The sequence below is a fragment of the Uranotaenia lowii genome, chromosome 2 (genome assembly GCF_029784155.1).
Source record: "Uranotaenia lowii strain MFRU-FL chromosome 2, ASM2978415v1, whole genome shotgun sequence".
In the NCBI taxonomy this organism is placed as follows: domain Eukaryota; kingdom Metazoa; phylum Arthropoda; class Insecta; order Diptera; family Culicidae; genus Uranotaenia; species Uranotaenia lowii.
In genome coordinates, this window is record NC_073692.1 from 7050692 (window position 1) to 7072786 (window position 22095).

The 22095-nt window shown below is 38.0% G+C and overlaps 1 protein-coding gene across 2 annotated transcripts; it reads left to right on the forward strand.

The window, feature by feature from the left end:
- The first annotated feature begins 4474 nt into the window (after positions 1-4474).
- Positions 4475-13715, forward strand: LOC129747075 (acetylcholine receptor subunit alpha-like 1). Of its 2 annotated transcripts, XM_055741092.1 has the most exons (7): positions 4475-4685; positions 4973-5099; positions 5175-5244; positions 11099-11428; positions 11496-11817; positions 11878-12047; positions 12115-12391. In XM_055741092.1, exons 1-7 carry the CDS (start codon positions 4613-4615, stop codon positions 12319-12321), a joined length of 1299 nt encoding a protein of 432 aa, XP_055597067.1. In that variant the 5' UTR covers positions 4475-4612; the 3' UTR covers positions 12322-12391. The 2 variants fall into 2 exon arrangements, with proteins under 2 accessions (XP_055597067.1, XP_055597068.1); XM_055741093.1 differs by lacking the exons at positions 11099-11428; positions 11496-11817; positions 11878-12047; positions 12115-12391 and adding exons at positions 12472-12795; positions 12854-13175; positions 13238-13715.
- Positions 13716-22095: the final 8380 nt, after the last annotated feature.

The following is a 22095-nucleotide window of genomic DNA, read 5'->3' on the forward strand; positions in this document are numbered from 1 at the left end:
ATATGAATATTAAAAGACATTGAAGACTTAATTTTGCACTAGAGAGGTTAAAAAAAAGAATTTCGATGACAAATTACACTAAGTTTGGAACAAAAATGACAAAAAAACGAATAAAACACTGATACTGTTTTTTTACCATTTTTTTGTTTTTTGTTTTGTTATTTTCTCCATTCTTTCACACTTTTGTTCCAAATTTTGTTTAATTTGTCATTTAAATTCAAATTTTTCCCATATATTTTAGATTTTTTAAATTATTTTAGTACAACCGTGGCGCACAATAAATGGGCCAACCTAGTGCAAAACTGAGTCTTAAATTCCCTCGAAATATTCAAATGGGTTACACCCAAGCAGGGCCGGATTAAGCCATCGGGGGGCCCGGGGCAATCTATTTCGGGGGCGGAAAGGGGGCTATATTTTTTTTTCAAATGCTATCCCAGAGAATACAAAACATTTTAAACGTGTGAAAGAACTGGATATGAGCTCAGTTTACTGTCTTCAAATAGCCATGTAGAAGATAGTTTCTGGTACCTTCAAATAAAAGTTATTAACTAATCAGGTGCAAACATTGCGGAAGAGTTTAAACATTTTTAAACAATGAAAGCTCCGATTTGAGCTGCAAAATTCTATTTTTTTTTAAATACCATTATCACCAACTAAATTTCTCTGAATTAGATAAATGACCGGATAGATATTTTAAATGATTTTCATTTCATCATTGATCGCCTTGTTTGTGATTCATCGGGAGATATCTACCTCATGACAATTGGGAAGTATCATGAAGATTTGAAACATTGAATACAAAAAAATAAACAAAATAATTAAATTCAAACTCCATACAGATACAGATATAAGAAATATAAGACTAAAAATCAGATTAGATTCAGAACCACAATTCAGTGTATCAAATCATAATTTCAAATAAAGTTTTGAGAAACAAGATATGAATTAAATTTAAAAAAAAATAGAGATTCAAAGTTACAATCAGAAGTTACAAAGTTACAAAGCAGAAATTGCACCAAATGTAAATTTCAATTTTACATCTTTGAAACACAAAAAAAAAACGTTTTCATGAAATGTCTATGAATATGATTCTCATAAGATAAAAAATATGTTATCAAATTTTTATTCTAAATATGACAAAAGTGGTATAAGTGCAAAAATGATTTATTGAAAAAAAAAACAGATTAGAGCTTAAATGTTTAAAACACAGAATCAGCTATCATGGAAAAAGTCAGATAGAATACCAAATGAGCTTAGTACCTCAAACAAAGATCCTGAGTTCTCAAAAATCAGAAAAACCATGAAACAGAATTTCAGTAACTGAAGAAACAACACAAGACATGAAAATTTCAATTAATTGAATCTGGAAAAAGATATGATTAAAAACATAGAAATATTCATTTTAAGAGAATCACTAAATGATATTTGCAGCTTAACTATGATAACATTTTTATAATAATTTGAGAATGATCATATGGAAAATGATATGCTGATTTAAGGATATTAACTTCAATAGATGATAAAATTTGGTTAAATCATTTGAAAATATTTCAATACGAATTTTCAAGTCTAAGACAGAAATTGGGATGGAAATTCAATAAAGAATCAAATATTTCAATAATAATTCAATTAATAATCAAAAATTGAAAAGTAAAATCCCGGTATTAACCCGGATACTGCCCGGGTAAGATTCTGAAATGCTGATCATGAAGTTTCTCTGTTCTCTCTTAGACATTAGACTGAGTCGATTTGGGGTCATTTTTGAATTTCTCAAACCCTGGGGTCTTAAAAGCTTTGTTTTGGTCCAAAACTCATCCATGATTTTTTGCAGAATTTTTAAGTAACGTTTACATGAGTAAATTTGAACTTTTAAGTTTGTATGGGAAAATTGAATATTTTGTACTGAAAAATCAACATCATTTTAGTTTTTTCTGTGGAACCGAGCCTGCTAATGGTTTTGTGTCCTTCAAGGAAATTTTCCGCTGAGCAACTTTGTCGAATATCATAACTTCGTATCTTTTTAGACAAAAAAGTTATTAGCTGTTCAATAGGTGTATGTCTTTTTGGATTGATGGGCCATTTTTGAAAAATCGTTAAATTTCTAGGCTTTATTTTGCACTAGAGAGGTCCATTTATTGTCCGTTAGGGCGGTCCTTAAATGATTAAAAATATAAAAAATAGGAGCCATTTTAATGGCAAATTACACCAAGTTAAGAACAAAAATGAAAAAAAAAAACAAAAATAACAATAATGAAAACAGACAACATTAGAAAAAGTGAAATGATAACAAAAAAGAAAAAAATACAATGTTTTTTTTTACATTTTTATATCCTTTGTCATTTTTTCCGTTTTTATTTCCCTCTTGTTCTAAACTTTCATTTTGTTTTCCCTATATTTTGGATTTTTTTAATATTTTGGATTGAACCATCGCACAGTGGTCGAAAATGTGAAAAACATGATCTTCGTTTATAACTTTGTTGTTTTACATTTTATCTTCTAGGTGTCTTCGAAGAAGTTTTACAGTAGAATGAGTTCTAGAAGAAAATGTAATGATTTTTTTTAACAATTCCCCAACAGCGCATTCCAGACAACATAGTGTGCTTTTCTTCTTCTTTATTATTTAGAATGCGCTGAAAAACTAATAGTGTTTTCGTTTATTACCAGTGGTAACCTAGTAATCCACGAGTTTTGCCCGAACTGCTGTTTTTGTGTTCGTTTATTAATTCAGAAGTCCACTAGTTTTGCCCGAGGTTTGAACCTCAAGCAGGCGGTTGCAACCCGTAGAAGTTGTCAGTGTTGGGGGTAAGCATAAGGTTGACTATAGCAACCATATATTTGCATCGTCCCGGGTGACGATTCTGTTTGTTTATTCGGAGAAAGTTTTGCCCCGCGCCAGTGGAGAAAAACGAAAACGGCATAACAAACATGGCAAAAAAGCTTCGAGCTGCCGAAAGTTGTTGATTGTTTGTAAAATTGAGGATGAAATAGCACTATTTTTATGCATTTTCTCAATATAACTCTAAAAGTTTACAATTAACATGTTGACAATCTTCAACAAAAATATGTATTACATTTACACTGTAACTCAAAATATGAATGTTTCAAAAACTCGACATTCAAGCCAAAATTTCATAAATTGGCATTTTAACTAAATTTGTCGAAGACAGAAAAGAGACTGGACCTGTGGTTTAGAAGTTAGATTTTAATTTTATATCTCACTTATAGAGGGATTAATAAAAAAAATCAAAACAATTTCTTTTAGAGCTCATTCTTTTTTCAAACTTCTTCGGACGCACCTAGAAGATAAAATGTAAAACAACAAAGAAGCAACGATCTCGTACTTCACATTTTTTTACCACTGTGCGCCGTGGCGGACAATAAATGGGCCATTTTAGAGCAAAATTAAGTCTTAACATATGGCTTTGAAATATTCAAGTAAGTTAGATACATGAAGTTTGAACGAAATTTTGAATTATTTTACAGGCCAATTTTAAAACATTCCATAGAAGTCTACCGGTTTTTCGAAAAACGGCCGAAGTCCCAAATAGTCGATATTCACCAAAAAAGTATTTTTCGAGATCTCGAAGTTTTAGACATTTCCAAAACATTTGGTATGAAAATTTATAAAAAAAATCGGGAATAGATTAACTAACTAATCAGCTTATATGAAGATGATGATGATGTTAAAAATAAATAATAAAAAAGTGAAAGATTTTTCATAACACAAAAACCGCGAAGAAATCTATGCCGAAAAAAACTGGGCTTCGGCATTCTATATCTCCGAAACCCCTGGCAAAATTCACAAATTTAGAATTTTTAAGTTACGGAAATGTTGTGTTCAATTTTGTCGAATAAAGTTTAACAATAAAATCCAGACCATTCTAGCGAAGCGAAAAAAACGAGATATGTGATAAATTGAGAAAAAAAGGGAATTGTCTCCAAAATAAGAGTTATGGAGCAGATTGAACTTTCATAATCTTTAACAAAGCTCAAAATTCTTTTCTCACACCAAACGAATGAAGTAGATCCCTGAATGGATTCAATTCGTTTATATTAATTGGCTGTCCAAGAATAGCAATCCCGTTGATTGAGTTTGCCCAAAATTGAATTAAATTCAAATTATCCCAAGAAACTCTGAGCAAATCTCTGCCAAAAACACATTACGATTCCATCGCGATCTTTTCGGTAGCAGACGATCTGTCGTTTCCCTATGTGTACAAGCAATTGTCCGGCTCGGAGCGAGATATTTGAAATGCAACCTACCTACACATAATGTCACATATGTGTTCCATGTAGTGTAGACGATTCCATTATTCTGACCGGCCCAACCGAATGAATAGAAAGCACCCCTAATCAGTAGTCAGAACTGACCATTTTATCAGAAAAAATGTACACAGCCATAGTGTTGTGTGGACCATTGTAGAATAGAATTATAAAAACATCCTTTCGAAGATCAACCGCCTTCAGTTCGCGTTTGTCGGTCATTCCGGAAAGATCAGTTGGAAAGTGCAAAGTGCTTATTTGTGGTGGGATAACTCTCGTGGGTGTGACCAGTGCAAGGCAGGAAGCTGCACATAGTTGGTGTGAAGAGCAACCAGTCGGAGTGCTCAAAATGCACAAAATTATTATTTGGAGTGTACTGATTGGCTATCTGATAGTTATTACCAAAGCGGAGGATCAACCCTGTAAGCATTTTGGAATTGATTTGATCGTTAAGAGAAAAAATTCAACGAAAATTACTGCAACCTCGTTTTAAAGTGCATACAGTTCAGACCTGGGTGACATGCAACGATATAAAATTAAGTCAATGGCAAAAAGTGATAAGAAAATTGCAATAAGCACAATGCGATAACAGCACATGAAGGTTCTCAAGAAAAACGAGTGATTAGACGATTGAAGAATAGTTGAAAAGCTCCTAATAATTAAGTGATGATGCCGGAAATGAATATCTATACTTCGATTTGTTTTACAGCGAGCTCGGGAAATCCCTCAGTGGTTTCCGAAACGTGGGGTGATAAGCTGAAAAAGGATCTACTAGCGCATTACGATCGGAACATCCGGCCAACGCAACACTACAACGTTACGAACGTCAATCTGAAGTATGCTGACGCATGAATTTCGTTGTTTGAATGAAGTCTAATGGATCTTTATCTTCTCTAACATACACTTGCAAGGTTCACTATTCGACATGTCGATATTGATGAGGAAAATTCGATATTTTCCGTCTATGGATGGATTAAAATGGTGAGTTTATTCAGAGTTTGAATTCAATGCGCTGTCAATTTAAAGAAAGAGAAAAAATCAAATTTCATAAACAAAAAAAACTATGTGAATTGGAACAAAAAATGGTGCAAAATGTTGCTGTGAAACAGAGGTCGGCAAACTGCAGTTCGAGAGCCAACGGTTCATTTCCTTGCGGTAAAACTATGAATATCAGTGAAAATTATAGTCAATGAGAAAGAATTTATCAAGTGATTGAAATTTTAGAACCGAACGATTTAGGATTGCTGATTTTTTTTTTCTCAGCTCTCCTATTTCAAATCCTTCTTTTGTCACTCGGAGTTGGAACATCGAAAGGGGGGGATAATAAAAAAATAATGCAAAAAACAAATAAATTGTTATAAATAGCACGAAGCTTCTATTCAACAAAATTACATACTATATCATTGCATAAAACCTATAGATCATGAAGTTTAAAGAATATTAAAGGTGAAACAAATTTCATATTCCAATATTTGTCGTTTTGGTCTTGCAATCTTTCGGAAATTTGATTTTTTTCGAAATTTACATAAAATACTTCAAACTTTATTTATTTCCCCCTTCGACTTTATTGGAACTTATTAGAGAAGCGACAGAAGAAGAGAGAAGTGAAAGCTCAATAAATCTACATAAAACAGTTTATTTGATTCTCGATGAATACGGATAGCTTTAACTTGGTTTAAATCCCGACTCGCCCACCTAAGCAGTGAGTAAATTCCCCCTAATCATAAATTCATTGGAGTAATAGATTGGAATCGATTTTGACAGTTCATTTGTATCGATTGGAGTTTTGAATATCAGATGTCGCATCTATATATATAAAAATGGGTTTCTGTCTATCTGCCTGTCTGTCTGAACCCTACAGACTCGGAAACTACTGAACCGATTTGTGTGAAACTTGGTAGGTGAGGGTATTAGAGGCTGGGAAAGGTTCCTATAATGGTTTGAGATCCCTCCCTCTCACAGGAAGGGTGGAGAGGGCCACCCAAACAAAAGACACATATTTACATAACTCAAGAACCGATCAAATAAATGATACCAAATTTGGTATGGGAGTGTATTTGATTACGAGAAATGTTTCTAAAATAGTTTGGTACCCCTCCCTTCTTTCAATTGGGAAATAGGAAGCGGAGAGGGGCTGTCATACAATTTTTCGCAAAATTCGAGAACTAATCAAGCAAACGGAACTAAATTTGGCATGCGAGGGTGGGTAGGAAGAATATTTTGAAGATGATTTGAGACTTTACCCTCCTTCCAGTGTGGAGATATGAAAGGGGGAGGGGCCTCTCATACAATTTTTTTTACAAAATTCGAGAACTTATCAAACAAATGGAACCAAATTTGACATGGGTCGTTATTTGGGTACGAAAAATGTTTTTATGATTACTTGGTACTCCACACTCTTGAATTGGGGAGATATAAAGGAGGGGAGTGAGTCTTACATACAATTTGATGCATTATTCGATAACTGATCATGCACATGAACCCAAATTTCAAGTTGGAAGGTATAATGCTACGTACGAGTCAGGTTTCAAGGATGTTTGAGACCCATCTATCCTTCCACTGGGGGATAAGAAGGGTGAGGGTGTCTCCTAAACTGTTTTATGCATTACTCGATAACTAATCGAACAAAAAAAAAACAAATTTATCCTGGAAGTATATTTGAGTACGAGAAATGTTTTTTTATGTTTCGAGACCCTTCATTCTCTTTAACGAAAGAGGGGAAGGAGTAGGGAGGTTTACATGCAATATTTTTGGATCACTCGAGAACTTATTATTCAAAATTAACACCAGAGGGTATTTCAGTAGATTTTAATGCTTCTTCCTCCTTTCACTGATTCGATAGGAAGGGGGAAGGGGAGCTTCCATGCATTTTTTTTAATAACTCGAGTTCTAATTTAGCAAATGGTATGGTATATTTAAATGCAAGAAATATTTCTAAGATGATTTTATTCCCCTCAGGGGATAGGAAAGGGAAGAAAGGTGCCATACATTTGTTTTGATAAATTCAAAAGATCATCAAATAAATGAAACCAAATTTTACAGATGAGAATAAAAAAGTACGAAGAATGATTCTATGGTAATTGAAAAAAAAAACCTTTTCACCATCCAGTCAACCAGTTGACCACAATATTTCGTATAACTTGAGAACTTATCCAACAAAGGAACAAAAAGTATTCGAGTACGAAAAATGTAACTATTTTTACTATACAAACAATTCACACACGCTCATACATTATGTTTCTGGTGATTTGTTTGGCGGATGATGCTACTAGCCGTATAATGTAACAATCAAAAAAATCGATCATGAATTGTAAATACAAAAAAATCATCTCGAACAGAAATCGAACTCTAAATTTTTAATATTCGCTCCGACACCTTACCAATAGGATAAATCGTCGGATGTAAACTAGTCAAGTTAGGGTCATAGTAGGGTCTCAAAACTGATCAAATGTGATAGTCTGTCATTCTATTAATAAGTTACAGTTATAACTTGCAAACCAGTTATAACATGATATCAAGATCGTCATCGGGGATTTCAATGCTCAGGTCGGCCAGGAGGAGGAATTCAAACCGACAATTGGAAGGTTCAGTGCGCACCAGCTGACCAACGAAAACGGCCTCAGACTTATCGACTTCGCCGCCTCCAAACGAATGGCCGTACGTAGTACCTTTTTTCAGCACCGCCTCCCACACAAGTACACCTGGAGATCACCGTACCAAACTCAATCACAGATCGACCACGTTTTGATCGACAGCCGGCACTTCTCGGACATCATCGACGTCAGATCCTGTCGGGGCGCCAACATCGAGTCGGACCATTATCTGGTGATGGGGAAGATGCGCCCAAAACTCTCCGTAGTGAGCAACACGCGAAACCGGCGCCCGCCTCGGTTAAATATCGCGCGACTGAAGCAACCTGAGGTCGCGGCAGACTACGCGCAATCGGTCGAAGCAGCGCTGCCGGCAGAGGGCGAGCTTGACGAAGCCCCTCTCGAGGACTGTTGGGATACCATCAAAACAGCCATCAACAGTGCTGCGGAAAACGTCATCGGTTATGTGGAGCGAACTCGACGGAACGACTGGTTCGACGAGGAGTGTAGGAGGGTGATGGACGAAGAGAATGCCGCGCGGGCGGCAGTGGTGCAAAGAGGCACCCGTCGAAATGTGGAAAATCACCGACAGCGGAAGAGGCAGCGAGTCCGAATTTTCCAGGAGAAAAAGCGCCGCCTGGAGGAGGAGGAGCTCGAGGAGCTGGAGCAGCTGCATCGTTCCCAAGAAACACGAAAGTTCTATCAGAAAATCAACGCATCCCGCAAAGGCTTCGTGCCGCAAGCCGAAATGTGCCGGGATAAGGACGGGGGTATCCTGACGGACAATCGTGAGGTGATCAAAAGGTGGAAGCAGCACTTCGATGAACACCTGAACGGCGCACATGCAGGAGATCAAGACGGTGGGGGAAGGTATATCGCCGGCGTAGCCAACGACGAATAGGAGCCACTCCCAACGATGAGTGAAGTTAAGGAAGCCATTCGCCAGCTGAATAGAAACAAGTCGGCTGGGAAGGGTGGCATCGCAGCTGAACTCATCAAAATGGGCCCGGACAAGTTGGCCGATTGTCTACACCGGTTGATAGTGCGGATCTGGGACATAGAACAGCTACCGGAGGAGTGGAAGGAGGGGGTAATATGCCCCATCTACAAGAAGGGCGACAAATTGGACTGTGAGAACTACCGAGCGATCACTGTCCTCAATGCCGCCTACAAAGTGTTGTCCCGAATCCTACTCCGCCGCCTAACGCCGCAAGCAAACAGATTCGTGGGAAGTCATCAGGCCGGCTTCATGGAGGGACGGTCTACGACGGACCAGATATTCACATTACGGCAAATCCTCCAAAAATGCCGGGAACACCAAGTCCCTACGCACCATCTATTCATCGACTTCAAAGCCGCATACGACACGATCGACGAGCGAGCTATGGAAAATCATGGACGAGAACGGCTTTTCCGGGAAGCTGATTAGACTGATCAAGGCGACGATGGATGGAACGCAGTGCTGTGTGCGGATTTCGGGTGAATTGTCGAGTTCATTCGAATCGCGCAGGGGGCTTCGACAAGGTGATGGTCTATCCTGCATGATGTTCAACGTGGCGCTAGAAGGTGTTGTTCGACGAGCGGTGGGCGAAATGCGGGGCACGATTTTCAACAGATCCAGTCAACTTATCTGCTTTGCCGATGACATTGATATAGTCGGCAGATCATCTGCGGCGGTGGAAGACTTCTACCGCAAACTGAAACGCGAAGCAGGAAGGATTGGGTTGATGATTAATACGTCCAAGACGAAGTACATGCTGGCCTGCGGAACCGAGACCGACCGAACCCGCTTGTCCAGTAGTAACAAGGTCACGATCGACGGCGACGAGCTGGAGATAGTCGAAGACTTTGTCTATCTCGGCTCACCGCAGGCAATGACACCAGCCGTGAGATCCGGAGGCGAATTATCAGCGGAAGTCGTGCCTACTATGGACTCCACAAGCAACTGCGGTCGAGAAGACTTAGCCCTCGTACGAAGTGTAACCTGTATATGACGCTCATTAGACCGGTTGTTCTCTACGGGCACGAGACATGGATATTGCTCGAGGAGGACCTGCGTACACTCGGAGTATTTGAGCGACGAGTGTTAAGAACCATCTTTGGCGGCGTACAGGAGAACGGAGTGTGGAGGCGAAGGATGAACCACGAGCTCGCGCGACTCTACGGCGAACCCGGCATCCAGAAGGTGGTGAAAGCTGGCCGGATACGCTGGGCGGGACATGTTGCGAGAATGCCGGACGACTACGAATCCGGTAGGAACAAGACGAGCGGGGGCGCAACGAGCAAGGTGGTTAGACCAAGTGGAGCGTGATCTGGCGAACGTGGGGTGCCCGAGAAATTGGAGAACGGTTGCCATGGACCGAGTGAATTTTAGGAATTATGTTCGTCAAGTTATGTCGTGAGACGGGATACTATGTAAATAAAAAAAAAAAATAACTTGCAAACCTAACTGTATAAATTCTATTATCAACAGAATATATGTCTCTGAGAAAAAAAATCGTTTTGAGACATGTCTTATCAATTGACTCCCTCTCCAATGTGAATGGAAATAAAATGTTATTTTTTTAAGTTTTACGTTTGGTAATTGATGCTCCATGTGGTGTGATATGATTTTATGTTGAAAAAATTCCATTTTATCGTCACTATTTGTATGAAATTTTGTTCAGCCAGATCAAACTGAGTCCCTTGAATTTTATTTTCCAATTTACTTAATTGCATGGCAGCATTTTTAACTATAAAAGAGCTTATTTTCATTGCTTACTGTTACTATCGATAAGAACACAACCACAGTAGGTTACAATATTTCTCATTTAGAAAGTGTAAAATTGTTATGGATTGGCTCGGTTCACAAAAACAAACAAAACAACAAAAATGCAATTTTCTGAGCATCAGTCATACTCGTAGGGTGCTGCGTACAAAGCGCCTATTCTGAAGCTCCGAAGCTTAGAACAAATTGCCCAGTCAAATGATACTTTTAATTTGAAATGTAGACTTTCAATCACTTTTACTTTTGTAAAACTGTTGTAGTTTCTATATTCGGTCCTTCAAAGTACCCTTTTTCGTTTTTCAAGGTTTCTTTAGACAAATAAAGCAGGATACCTAAAAACGTGAGTGCTTTTTATCTCATTCGATCGCATGTGATGAATGTTGAAAGCTCTGATGCACGTTCTGGCATGACATATTTTAACCAAACTTCAGATTTCTAAACCCAAGTGCCGAGACTGATACTGTTAAAATCATTACAGAGTTGGGTGGATCTCCGGATGAAGTGGACACCCTCGGATTACGGTGGCCTGCAGTCGATTCTGATCTCAAGCTACTACCTGTGGGACCCGGAGCTGAACATGTACTCAACAACGCTGGAAACCGAAGGAACTTCGTACTCATCGTTGAGCAATGTGCGGGTGGAAAGCAACGGCCAGCACAATTGTACCACGCGGATTCATTTCAAAACGTTCTGCGAGATGAACTTTCGCCAGTGGCCCTTCGATACGCAACATTGTCCGGTGGTTTGGGGGAAAACGGTGCTCCGCGATGAAGAAGTCGTGCAGCTCAATGCTATGCCTGTTGATTTGGTAGGTTCTGATGAACTATTTTTTCAACCATGAGATTTATTTTTGAAAGTTTTCTCCCTTAAACTAGAACGTCTTGATACACGAAAATCCCACATGGCGAGTGACGGATATGAAAATCGAGGACCATCAAGATCCTCTCGAGGAGGCTAACCGGAAGTTTATTGGCGTACAATATGGACTGAGTTTGAAGCGTAGGGTCAAGATATTCCAGAGTACGCTGATTGCACCGGCCATCGTATTCATTCTCATGACATTGGCCAACTTTTGGTTGCCTCCGAGCGCAGGGGAAAAAATACTGCTAAACTGTATCAACGCGGTTATTCTTTGTGTTTTCCTGCTCTACTTTACGGTTCAGCTCCCTATGTTGGCCACCAGAACGCCCTTGATCGGTTGTTGAATCTACGTTGAAGTTACTCATTGTGCTTACTGACCCTTGTTCTTCTTTTCAGTGCTCTTTTTCAGCAACAGTCTTTACCTGACGGCATTTTCACTCATAATCTCCGTAATGGTTGTTAACATGGTCAAATCTAAGCACCGCAATCCAATTCATCCATATGTTAAAGCGTTCGTAGATCTTCCCGGGATTAATGTGTTGATTTGGACTGGAAATGATTCAAAGGTATATCCTCTGCCTAAATGCTCATTCTTGAAACCCGGATACATAAATACATGCCAAATGTTTCCAGAAACCCGCGCTAGATGAGGAGGATTGGAGTCGTGAATTGAGAACCGAATCCTTGGCACGAGAATCGTGCTCCTCGGCCGATGAAGCCACTCAGGCGCACGTGGGAATTCAGCAAGATTGGATCCGATTTGCTGTTGTTTTGGAGCGCATCTTATTTGTGATTTACGTGTTTATCTATAGCATAATGGCGTCCTGTTACTTAAGTTGAAACTTCCTTTGTCACAGCAGCCAAACGAAAATGTATTGAAAGAACAATAAATAATATAATTATGCAAGAACCTTTTTTGTTTATTAAATTTGAACAGATTCGATAACGGTTGGTTCAAATACGCTTCTTATATCTGATGTATCGTTTCAGGAATGGAATGACGATAAGCTCAAATGGAATCCAGCCAATTACGCCAATTTGGATGTGATTCGAACCAATCCGGAAAGCGTGTGGAAACCGGATTTGGTTCTGTACAACAATGCCAAGGGTTCTGATAACCTTCACTACGGTCAGACAAATGTTTTGATTTATAACACCGGAACCGTTCTCTGGGTACCACCAACGGATTATCATAGTTTCTGCGAGTTGAACTTACGATATTGGCCGTTCGATTACCAAACGTGCTTCCTCAAAATCGGATCGTGGACATTCGACGGTTATAAACTTAATCTGACGTCAGGAGAAGATCCCGAGGTAGGTTTCGAGACACTTACAGTTTTATTTTCAATTTTCTAATTATTTTTTTTTTCAGATCGACATTGGAGTACCGAACAACCAATGGTCGATTCGGAAAGTTACAACGGATCGCCATGTGGTGTTCTACAGTTGTTGTACTGAACCTTACATCGATATCCAGTACAATATAACACTGCAGCGTCATTCATCGACTTACAAGGCCATCGTAATCAGTCCAGCCTTCGTCATTATTCTACTGGCCTTATCTGTGTTCCTGCTGCCACCACAAAGTGGTCAAAAAATTGTACTGAACGGTGTAATTGTACTGATCGTAACAATTTTCCTGATCTACTTCGCTCAACAACTACCAGCAATGTCAGGAAACACTCCGCTAATTGGTAGGTCGTTTGCACTCCATGTGTCTTTCAAGATTATTTAATCGTTCACCCAATCTTTTTAGTGACATTCTTTAGCACTACGCTCTACCTAGTGGCATTCAGCACCATTATTGCCGTTATTACGCTCCGTATTTCCCGCGTCCGACACAACCATCCGGTACCGAAAGCGATCAAAGGGCAGCTGGACGGTTTTCTAGGATCCCTGCTGTGCGTCAGCGATGGCAGTGTCCCATCTGAGGGGGACAAGGAAGCTTCCGGTGATTCCCGCGATATCGCGTGTGATGCCAAACAACGAGACTGGTGTCGGTTTGCGAGCCTCATCGATCGCTTGGCATTCGTTGTTTACTTGATCATTTTTATTGTCTCGATCATCCATTACAGCATTTAGATGTACGTTAGTTAGAATTCTATTTCAAGATGGTTTGTGTGCTTTGTCAATAAGTTCGCTCGAAATATTCCAAAATAAAAAAAAATAAATCGAAATATCCGTTTTTTTTAAATTGCTGGTAATGATGATGAATAAAAATAAAGAATGCTGAATGATGCTGTGTTTATTTAAACCATTCTCCATTTTAGGACTGTTTTATTTTACTAGCGTTAAATTTGGGAATCCTGCGATTTTCCTCAAATTTTCAAAATTGACAACAAAAATTTAGACAGAAAATGGTTGAATTTTTGTTCTAAGTGTCATGTCAGTGTGATCAGTGGTGGTACTATCAGTGACTTTAGTAGGACCATGCTTGGCATCGCTCCTCAGATTTGCCCGTTCAGAGTAAGAGCGTGTATTTTTTTCGCTGTGCTCTCCCAAACGGAGAATTTTTAAAAAAATGCTCCGTTACCTCCAGAGCGACCAAGCGTCCACCCAAGTGTGGGCAAGAGAAGCAAGCAAACTGATGAAGTGCGTCCCGGTGCAGATAAATTCGTTCGCACTCGGGCGATAGAGAAGCTTTACCGAAAACTCGGTTTGCCTTCATCGGTTGCGTCTGGATCGATGTTTGGAAGTGCGTCAGAATTTACAATGCAGAACATAAATCTAACGGAACTTAATTAATAACGCCAAAGGTAGTTAAGATAGAATGCTGGTGTTTTCGACAACATTGTTCTGTATAATAAAGCGCATATTTTTATATGAAATATAAAGTTTAGAAGTCCACCAATAGCGAGATATAAATCATAACTTTCTTGTTTAGCATATTAGAGCTTAAGTTTCTTCTACAAAGTTATTTATCTCAACAAAATACACAACTTTGCTTAACATATCAAAGTTCTACAATCTTAACCCAAGAAGATACGGTTGAATAAAAAAAAAAACTTGAAAAATGCACTACAAAAAGTTATTGTTATTATCGCGCTATTTTTAAATCTCTCGCCTTTAAATTTTATATCAAAATATGCAAATTAACAACTTTGCCCAAAACACCTATCTTTTCATTCCTAAGCGAGTTCCTCTAGATTGATGTTCTGCACCAGGACAAATGATTAGCTACGATAGCTTTCTTCGGTCGAAAAATATCAAAAGCGTAGCGGTTAAGGAAGATAAATCCTAAATTTTACTATTTGTGAAAGTTTTGAAGTTTTATTACTTAAATTTGTCCCAGATTCTTGCGTAATGTTCACGGTTTGTTTAAAAGGCAAAGATTTTTGGATAATTTGAGTAAATGTTACTTTTCGAATTGCTGCTTTTGTAAATTAATGCTTCCCACGTACGATATCAAGAGCACATAAACCTAAGTAAACAGCAATTTGCCCAGTTTCATCCACATTATTTGGAAAATGAAACAAGAAAATCGAATTCAGTTTAAAATTGTTTGTCAAAAATTGGATTTGTGAAAGTTTTTTTCATCAAACATCAAACCAAAACTTTACTTCGTATGCTTTAAACATAAATTTGACACTGCTGATGTGTTGCGACAAAAAAATGTAAGTCGTTTTTCTTCACTAGATGAATGTCTGGAATTTCCTCAGATTTGGCCGGATATTGCTCGGTTTATGGAATGGAGAATTTCAGATTATTTGCCCGGTTTTCACCATGTTTTTCAAATAATTTGCCAGGAAGTGCCGGCCCGGCTACGTACAAAAATAGTTAATACATAAACCTACATTGGACCTCTTCAACTGATGCACTGTTCCGCACTGCATAACGGCTTTTTTGAAGAAAACATTCCTGCATTGAAATCTTTCTGGCTTGATACACTGAGCAGCACAGCAGCGTCGCTAGAGCACAATTTTCTTGCCAGCTCCTTCTCTTTTCTTTAGAGCGAGCGACGTCCACCCGACCGTCAGAGCAACCGCAATCAGGCGCACTCGGCAAAAAGATAAGTGAACGTTGATCGGCTGAGCAGTGCACTCGGAAACCGAAATGATAAAAGTGTAATTCGTTCTCTGCTCTGTTCTGTTTGCGAGGTGTTGGACAAGCATGGTAGGAACTTTCGTCAGTAGGTGATGCTGACATGCGTGTCCTTGGTGATATGTATGGAGAAGGCTGACAGTGAGATATATTTGTTTTACTACACGGAAAATAATAAAAAGGTAAAATTTACCGAGTTGTGCGGTTTTTTTTCACCCCTATTTTGAGATAAATTTTACCTTTTTTTCATTAACCTACACGGAAAATTAAAAAAAGGTAAAATTTACCTTCTTGCGAGGTGATTTTTTTCCACCCCTTTTTCGAGGAAAATTTTACCTTTTTTTCATTCACCTAGCAAAAAGGTAAATTTTACCTTTTTTCAATTCACCTAGCAAAATGGTAAATTTTACCTTTTTCGCATTCACCTAGCAAAATATTAAATAATATCGTTTTCCCATTCACTGATTTGAAAGGTAAATGGTTTATTGTTTATTGTTTAAAAACATCAACGGATCACATGTTGATCCTAATGATTACTAACTAACAAATTAAAATTAATATCAACATAAGACTACACAATACTTCATACACTTAAAATTTTCCTTCGGAATACGTTCCTTGAGACGTCGAAGTCGAAATGTTCGGAAAACCGATTAAAAGTTTTTAGAATGCCGATGAAAGCGCTGTTAGCCCCGTAATTGTTCAGGCGAATCGGAACGTAGAGCTGCAGGTTCTGGTTTCGTAATCCACGGGGTCGTACGCTGAGAGGTATGGCCTCCAACAGTTCGGGGCAGTCGATTCTAGATGTTAGAAGGTCCGCTACAACTAGAGCACGTGTAGCATTTCGGCGTGCTTGAAGCGTATCTAAGCCTATGAGACGGCAACGGCTTTCATAGCTTGGTAAACGAAACGGATCCTGCCAGTTTAAGTGTCGTAGAGCGTACCGCAAGAAACGCCGCTGGATAGCCTCGATTCTTTCAGCTCCGTTCTGGTAGAAAGGGCACCAAACAGCTGAAGCGTACTCGAGAATAGAACGAACTATGCAACAATAAAGACTTTTCAGGCAGTATACGTCTTTGAAATCTTTGGCCATACGAAACAAGAATCCAAGGCTTCGAGAAGCTTTGTCGACAACATAGTTCGTATGAATCTTGAACTCCAGCCTTCGGTCGAGAATAACGCCCAGATCGTTGATATGGTCCACCCGGATGATGGTTTGGTCTCCGAGGATGTACTCTGCATGAAGAGGATGCCGCTTACGGGTAAACGATATTACCGAGCATTTACTGCGGTTCAAGGGCAAGCAGTTGATATCGCACCAGTGAGCAAAATCGGTGAATTGCTGTTGGAGGAAGTTGATGTCGTCTTGGCCGTTTATAGTGTGAAAAAGTTTCAGGTCATCGGCATAAGCGAGCTTTGTGCCACCGAGGAGCGAGAGTACATCATTAAAATAGATCACGAAAATGATCGGTCCCAAATGACTTCTTTGAGGCACTCCTGAAGAAGCAACGAACTGCCTAGAAAAGGATTCACCAGTACGAACGGATAACTTTCGTCCCATTAAGTAACTCCGGAACCAATCCAGTAGGGAACCACAGAAGCCTAAACGTTCGAGCTTTGCGATTGCAATTTCGTGGTTCACCTTATCGAACGCAGCAGAGAGATCTGTGTAAATGGCGTCTGTTTGACTTTTCTTGGCAAAGCTGTCCTGCACGAACGATGTAAAGCTCAGTAGGTTTGTAGTGGTTTGGTTGGTTTCTTCAATAAAAATGAAAACAAAATTCATTCAAAAATTTATTTTTATTTTAAAAATAAATAGGGACAATTCATTATATTATTTTTTAAATATATCACCTTGTTTAAAAAAAACCATTGAGGTAAGTCCTTTTTTCGCCAGGCTCGTGGCAATTCGGCTTCACGTTCTTCCGCGCCTTAATGGCGACTTATCCAGTCAGGTCCAGCTTTTCCGGAATGATATCTGGAGGATGACGTGGAATACAACTCGAAGCTGGGCTGATCTGAAACAAAAGCAAATTATTATGATGAGAACCAGCACAACTAAATAATAGCTAAGAAAACACTTACCATTTTGTTCCGATTTTTCCATATTGGCACGAAACAAAACTTCCCTTCTGAACGACAAACAGCTTAACCTCAATAAACGGATTCGGCAAATAGTTTTTTTGTTCGAGATGATTGTACCGTTTTGTTTAGCTCACTCCAGGTCAATTTCACCTCGCTTCGAGGTAAGTTTTATCTTATTTGGATTTACCTTTTTTTCTAGGTGAATTATACTTTTTTATTGAGCTCAGTTCAGGGGAACTTCACCTCGCTACGAGGTAAGATTTACCTTTTTTTGGATTCACCTTTTTTCTCGGTGAATTGTACTTTTTTCCAACCTCGATTCAGGTCAATTTTACCTCGCTGTGAGGTGAGTTTCACCTCGAAGAGATAGAAGTTACCTTTTTGGCATTCACGAGAGTTCACCTTGCTATCTCGGTAAATTTTACCATTTTTTTTTATTTTCCGTGTAGCAAAAAGGTGAATTGTACCGTTTTTTTTTCACCAAAAAAAAGGTAAATTTTACTTTTTTGAGATTCACTGAGCAAAAGGGTACATTTTATCGGTTTCCCATTCACTGTTTTAAAGGGTTTTTTTTTGTTGTTCTGGTTATACACCAAATTAAAAGAAACAAAGACATAAATGCATTCAAGATCTGGTATTTATTTTTCATTACATTACATTACATTACGATTAATATTTTGGGAATTTATATTTCAATAATGTATTTTCTTCAGACGATCCGGCTCGGTGAACTGCGTTTTTTTTTCTTGCATGTTCCGTTTTGTCAAATGAGAACACTTTTGCATCCTCTCGGATATCAACACTGCCTTTTCCCTGTCCTTCCGTGCCACCATGGCCGCTGAATCCTCATATAATTAGTACATTCCTTTCCTTTTCCGTTCGGCTCATCCGGCCAGCTGGGGGATAATATTGGATGTTCCGGAATGATGAGGAAAACACTTCGTAGTCGTAGTTCGTGCAATATAGTTTTATAATAAGAACTAGCGCAACAAAATTAAATCTTATCCAAATTTTACCTTTCTGTTCCTATTTTCACGTATTGCGCACGAAACAAAACTTATTCCTGAATGAAAAACAACTTAACTTGAATAAACGGATTCGGAAAATAGTTACCTTTATTTCGAGGTGAATTGTAACGTTTTGTTTTGCGCAATTCAGGTCAACCTCACCTCGCTACGCTGTAAGCGTTACCTCGAAGAGGTAGAAAGTACCTTTTTTGAATTTACCTTTTTTTTTTAGGTGAATTCCATCGTTTTTGTCTGCTCAATTCAGGTATACTTTACCTCGTTGTGAGGTGAGTTTCACATCGGTGAGGTAAAAGTTACCTTTTTAGATTTCACAAGCATTCACCTTTTTATCTCGGTAAATTTTACCTTTTTATTATTTTCCGTGTATCTTTTCTCGGGTCTCTTAAAAAATGTTCATCTAAACTTAAGCAAACAATTGTAAACAAACAAAACGAATTTGGCTCCTTAAAGGCTAACGGTATGAGCCTCTTCAAATAAAAGAATTACAAGAAAATGAACTAAATTAAATTTTCCATATTTCCGTTCCCGTTAATAATCACTGAAAATAATAAAACGGTAAAATTTACCTTTTTGCGAGGTGATTTTTCCCACCCTTCTTTTGAGGTAAATTTTACCTTTTTTCATTCACCTAGCAAAAAGGTTAATATTACCTTTTTTTCAATTCACCTGCCAAAAAGGTAAGTTTTACCATTTTCGCATTCACCTAGCAAAATAGTAAATAATACCGTTTTCCCATTCACTGATTTAAAGGGTAAATGCTATTTGGTTTGGTTGGTTTCTTCAATAAAAGTGAAAACAAAATTAATTCGAATATTTATATTTATTTGAAAAAAATAGGGACTATTTATTATATTTATTTTTGTAATGTATCACCGTGTTTAAAAAAATTATTGAGGTAAATCCTTTTTCGCCAGCCTCGTGGCAATTCAGCTTCACGTTCTTCCGCGCCACAATGGCGACTAATCCAGTCAGATCTGGCTTTTCCGGAATGATATCTGGAGGATGACGTGAAATATACCTCGAAGATGGGCCGATCTGAAACAAAAGCATAGTAGTATGACGAGAACCAGCACAACTAAATGATATCTAAGAAAAAACTTACCATTCTGTTCCTATTTTCTCATATTGGCACGAAACATAACTTCCTTTCTGAACGACAAAACAGCTTAACCTCAATAAACGGATTCGACAAATAGTTACTTTTGTTCGAGATGAACTGTACCGTTTTGTTTACCTCAATCCAGGTCAATTTCACCTCGCTACGAGGTAAGTTTTACCTTATTTGGATTTACCTGTTTTTCTAGGTGAATTATACTTTTTTATTGAGCTCAATTCAGGTGAACTTCACCTCGCTACGAGGTAAGATTTACCTTTTTTGGATTCACCTTTTTTCTCGGTGAATTGTACCTTTTTTCCAACATCGATTCAGGTAAATTTTACCTCGCTGTGAGGTGAGTTTCACCTCGAAGAGGTAGAAGTTACCTTTTTGGTAACATTTTATGGAAAGTCATTTTCCATTCTTGTTATGATAATTTTTGTAATTGTAATTTATGTTAAAAATATTAAATATTTAATTTTACAAAACTAAATTATTTTGTAACTTGAAGGTTTCCGTAAATAAAAATTACAATTAGGGGAGATGGGGGCATAATGGCCACCTTAAGGAAAACGCTTATTTAACCATAGAGAACAGCTGTAATATGTGAATTACATCATTGTTTCGTGTTCAGACACTCAAATAGTCTATTGCCTAATTGGATGAAACTTAAAAAAGTAGATAAAAACGTTTAAAAATGCATTATAAAAATTTTTGCCAAAAGCTGAAAACCAGTCACTGTAGAGGCATAATGAGAAAACCCCGAGGCAGTATGAGCACCATTAATGAAGGCATAACGAGCGTTTTCTGCCGGGGATTCTAGCAGCAAATTCGACTCAATGAAGTCAACTGAGTAATAAAGCTACAGCTTGACTTGAATCGTCTGACGATTTGGCCTATTGGTAAGACGTCGGAGAGGTAATCAGTAGGCTCGAGTTCGATTCCTGGTCGAGGTGATTTTTTTTCTTTTATCATTCATGATCATGATTGCACTAAACGGTGAGGCGTAGATTCATCAAACAAAGCAATAACAAAATAATCTAGGTCTGTTTGTAGAATTCAAAGAATTAACACATGCTCATACATTATGTTTCTGGTGTTTTGTTTGACGGATGATGCTTTGATGCTATTAGCCGTATAATGTAAACATAAAACAAATCAATCATGAATGGTATGTGCGAAAACAAAATCCCCTCGAACAGGAATCGAACTCGAGTCTACTGATTACCTCTCCGACAGCTTACCAATAGGCCAAATCGACAGACGAAACAAACCAAGCTGTAGCTCTATTATTCAGTTGACTTCATCGAGTTGAATTCGCTGCTAGATTCCCCGGCAGAAAATGCTCATATTCCTTTTGTGCTCTGTTCGCCTCTAGTGAACAAATTAAAGTAAAAAAGCGTTTTAAAATTGATTGAAGTGAAAAATAAAAATTTTTTTAATGTTGAAAATTGAGAAACAATGGGTGGTATGAAAAAAACTTAGTAATTGCTTTTGCTAAACTGAATCGAGCAGTCGAGCAGTCGCTTAAAGCAATTGCTTCGGTTGTTATGAATAAAGTATTTTTTGACAGCTGTTTTCTCAATCAGGAGCTTTCACTTTTAGAACAAGCTAGTTTGGTATGAATAAAGCTCAAATCTGAAGCAATTGCTCGACAAATCTCATAGCAATTGCTTTATTTTCTAAGCATGCTCGGTAGCAGACTTTTCCAATTAAAAATTCTTTAATAACGTCATGAACTTATCAAATTAGCAATATTTCACTTCAAAACAATTCAAAAAGGTATTTTCAACATGCATAAAGAAAAGTCGAAGTGATAACCCAACTTTTTTCATATTCCTGTCGTTGTATAAAATCATTCGTCTAAGATAACAATAAACAAATCAATTAGTAAATATTTCAAATTAAAAAAAAACCGGCTATAGTGGAAGAAGTCCCAATTGGCTCAAAGTAAGAAATAAATTGTAATAATTTAAAACATTATATAGATCTCTCATTTTTATATAATTTTTTATAATCCTAAGATTTAAAAAATAAATCTAAATTAAAATGCGCGCCGTTTGCCTATTTTTTTATACATCGGATTATCCCGATCCGAATACATGTGGGAGAACTTATGATAAATATTAAAGTTAGGCCATTTTTTGTTTGACAATATTCGAATATGTATTCATTTTTCTTTAAACATCAACATACGAGCACGCATTAACAAAAAATTCCGGTCGTTCTTACACGCACCACCCGCTTCGTCGACTTCAAGGCTACTTTAGCCGTACTTTTCAATTTTTTGATCGTCTTCTTTCATTTTACTTTAGAAAACTTCAGATTCTGCTGGTTGGATAGCTCTATTTTTCGAAGCAAAAG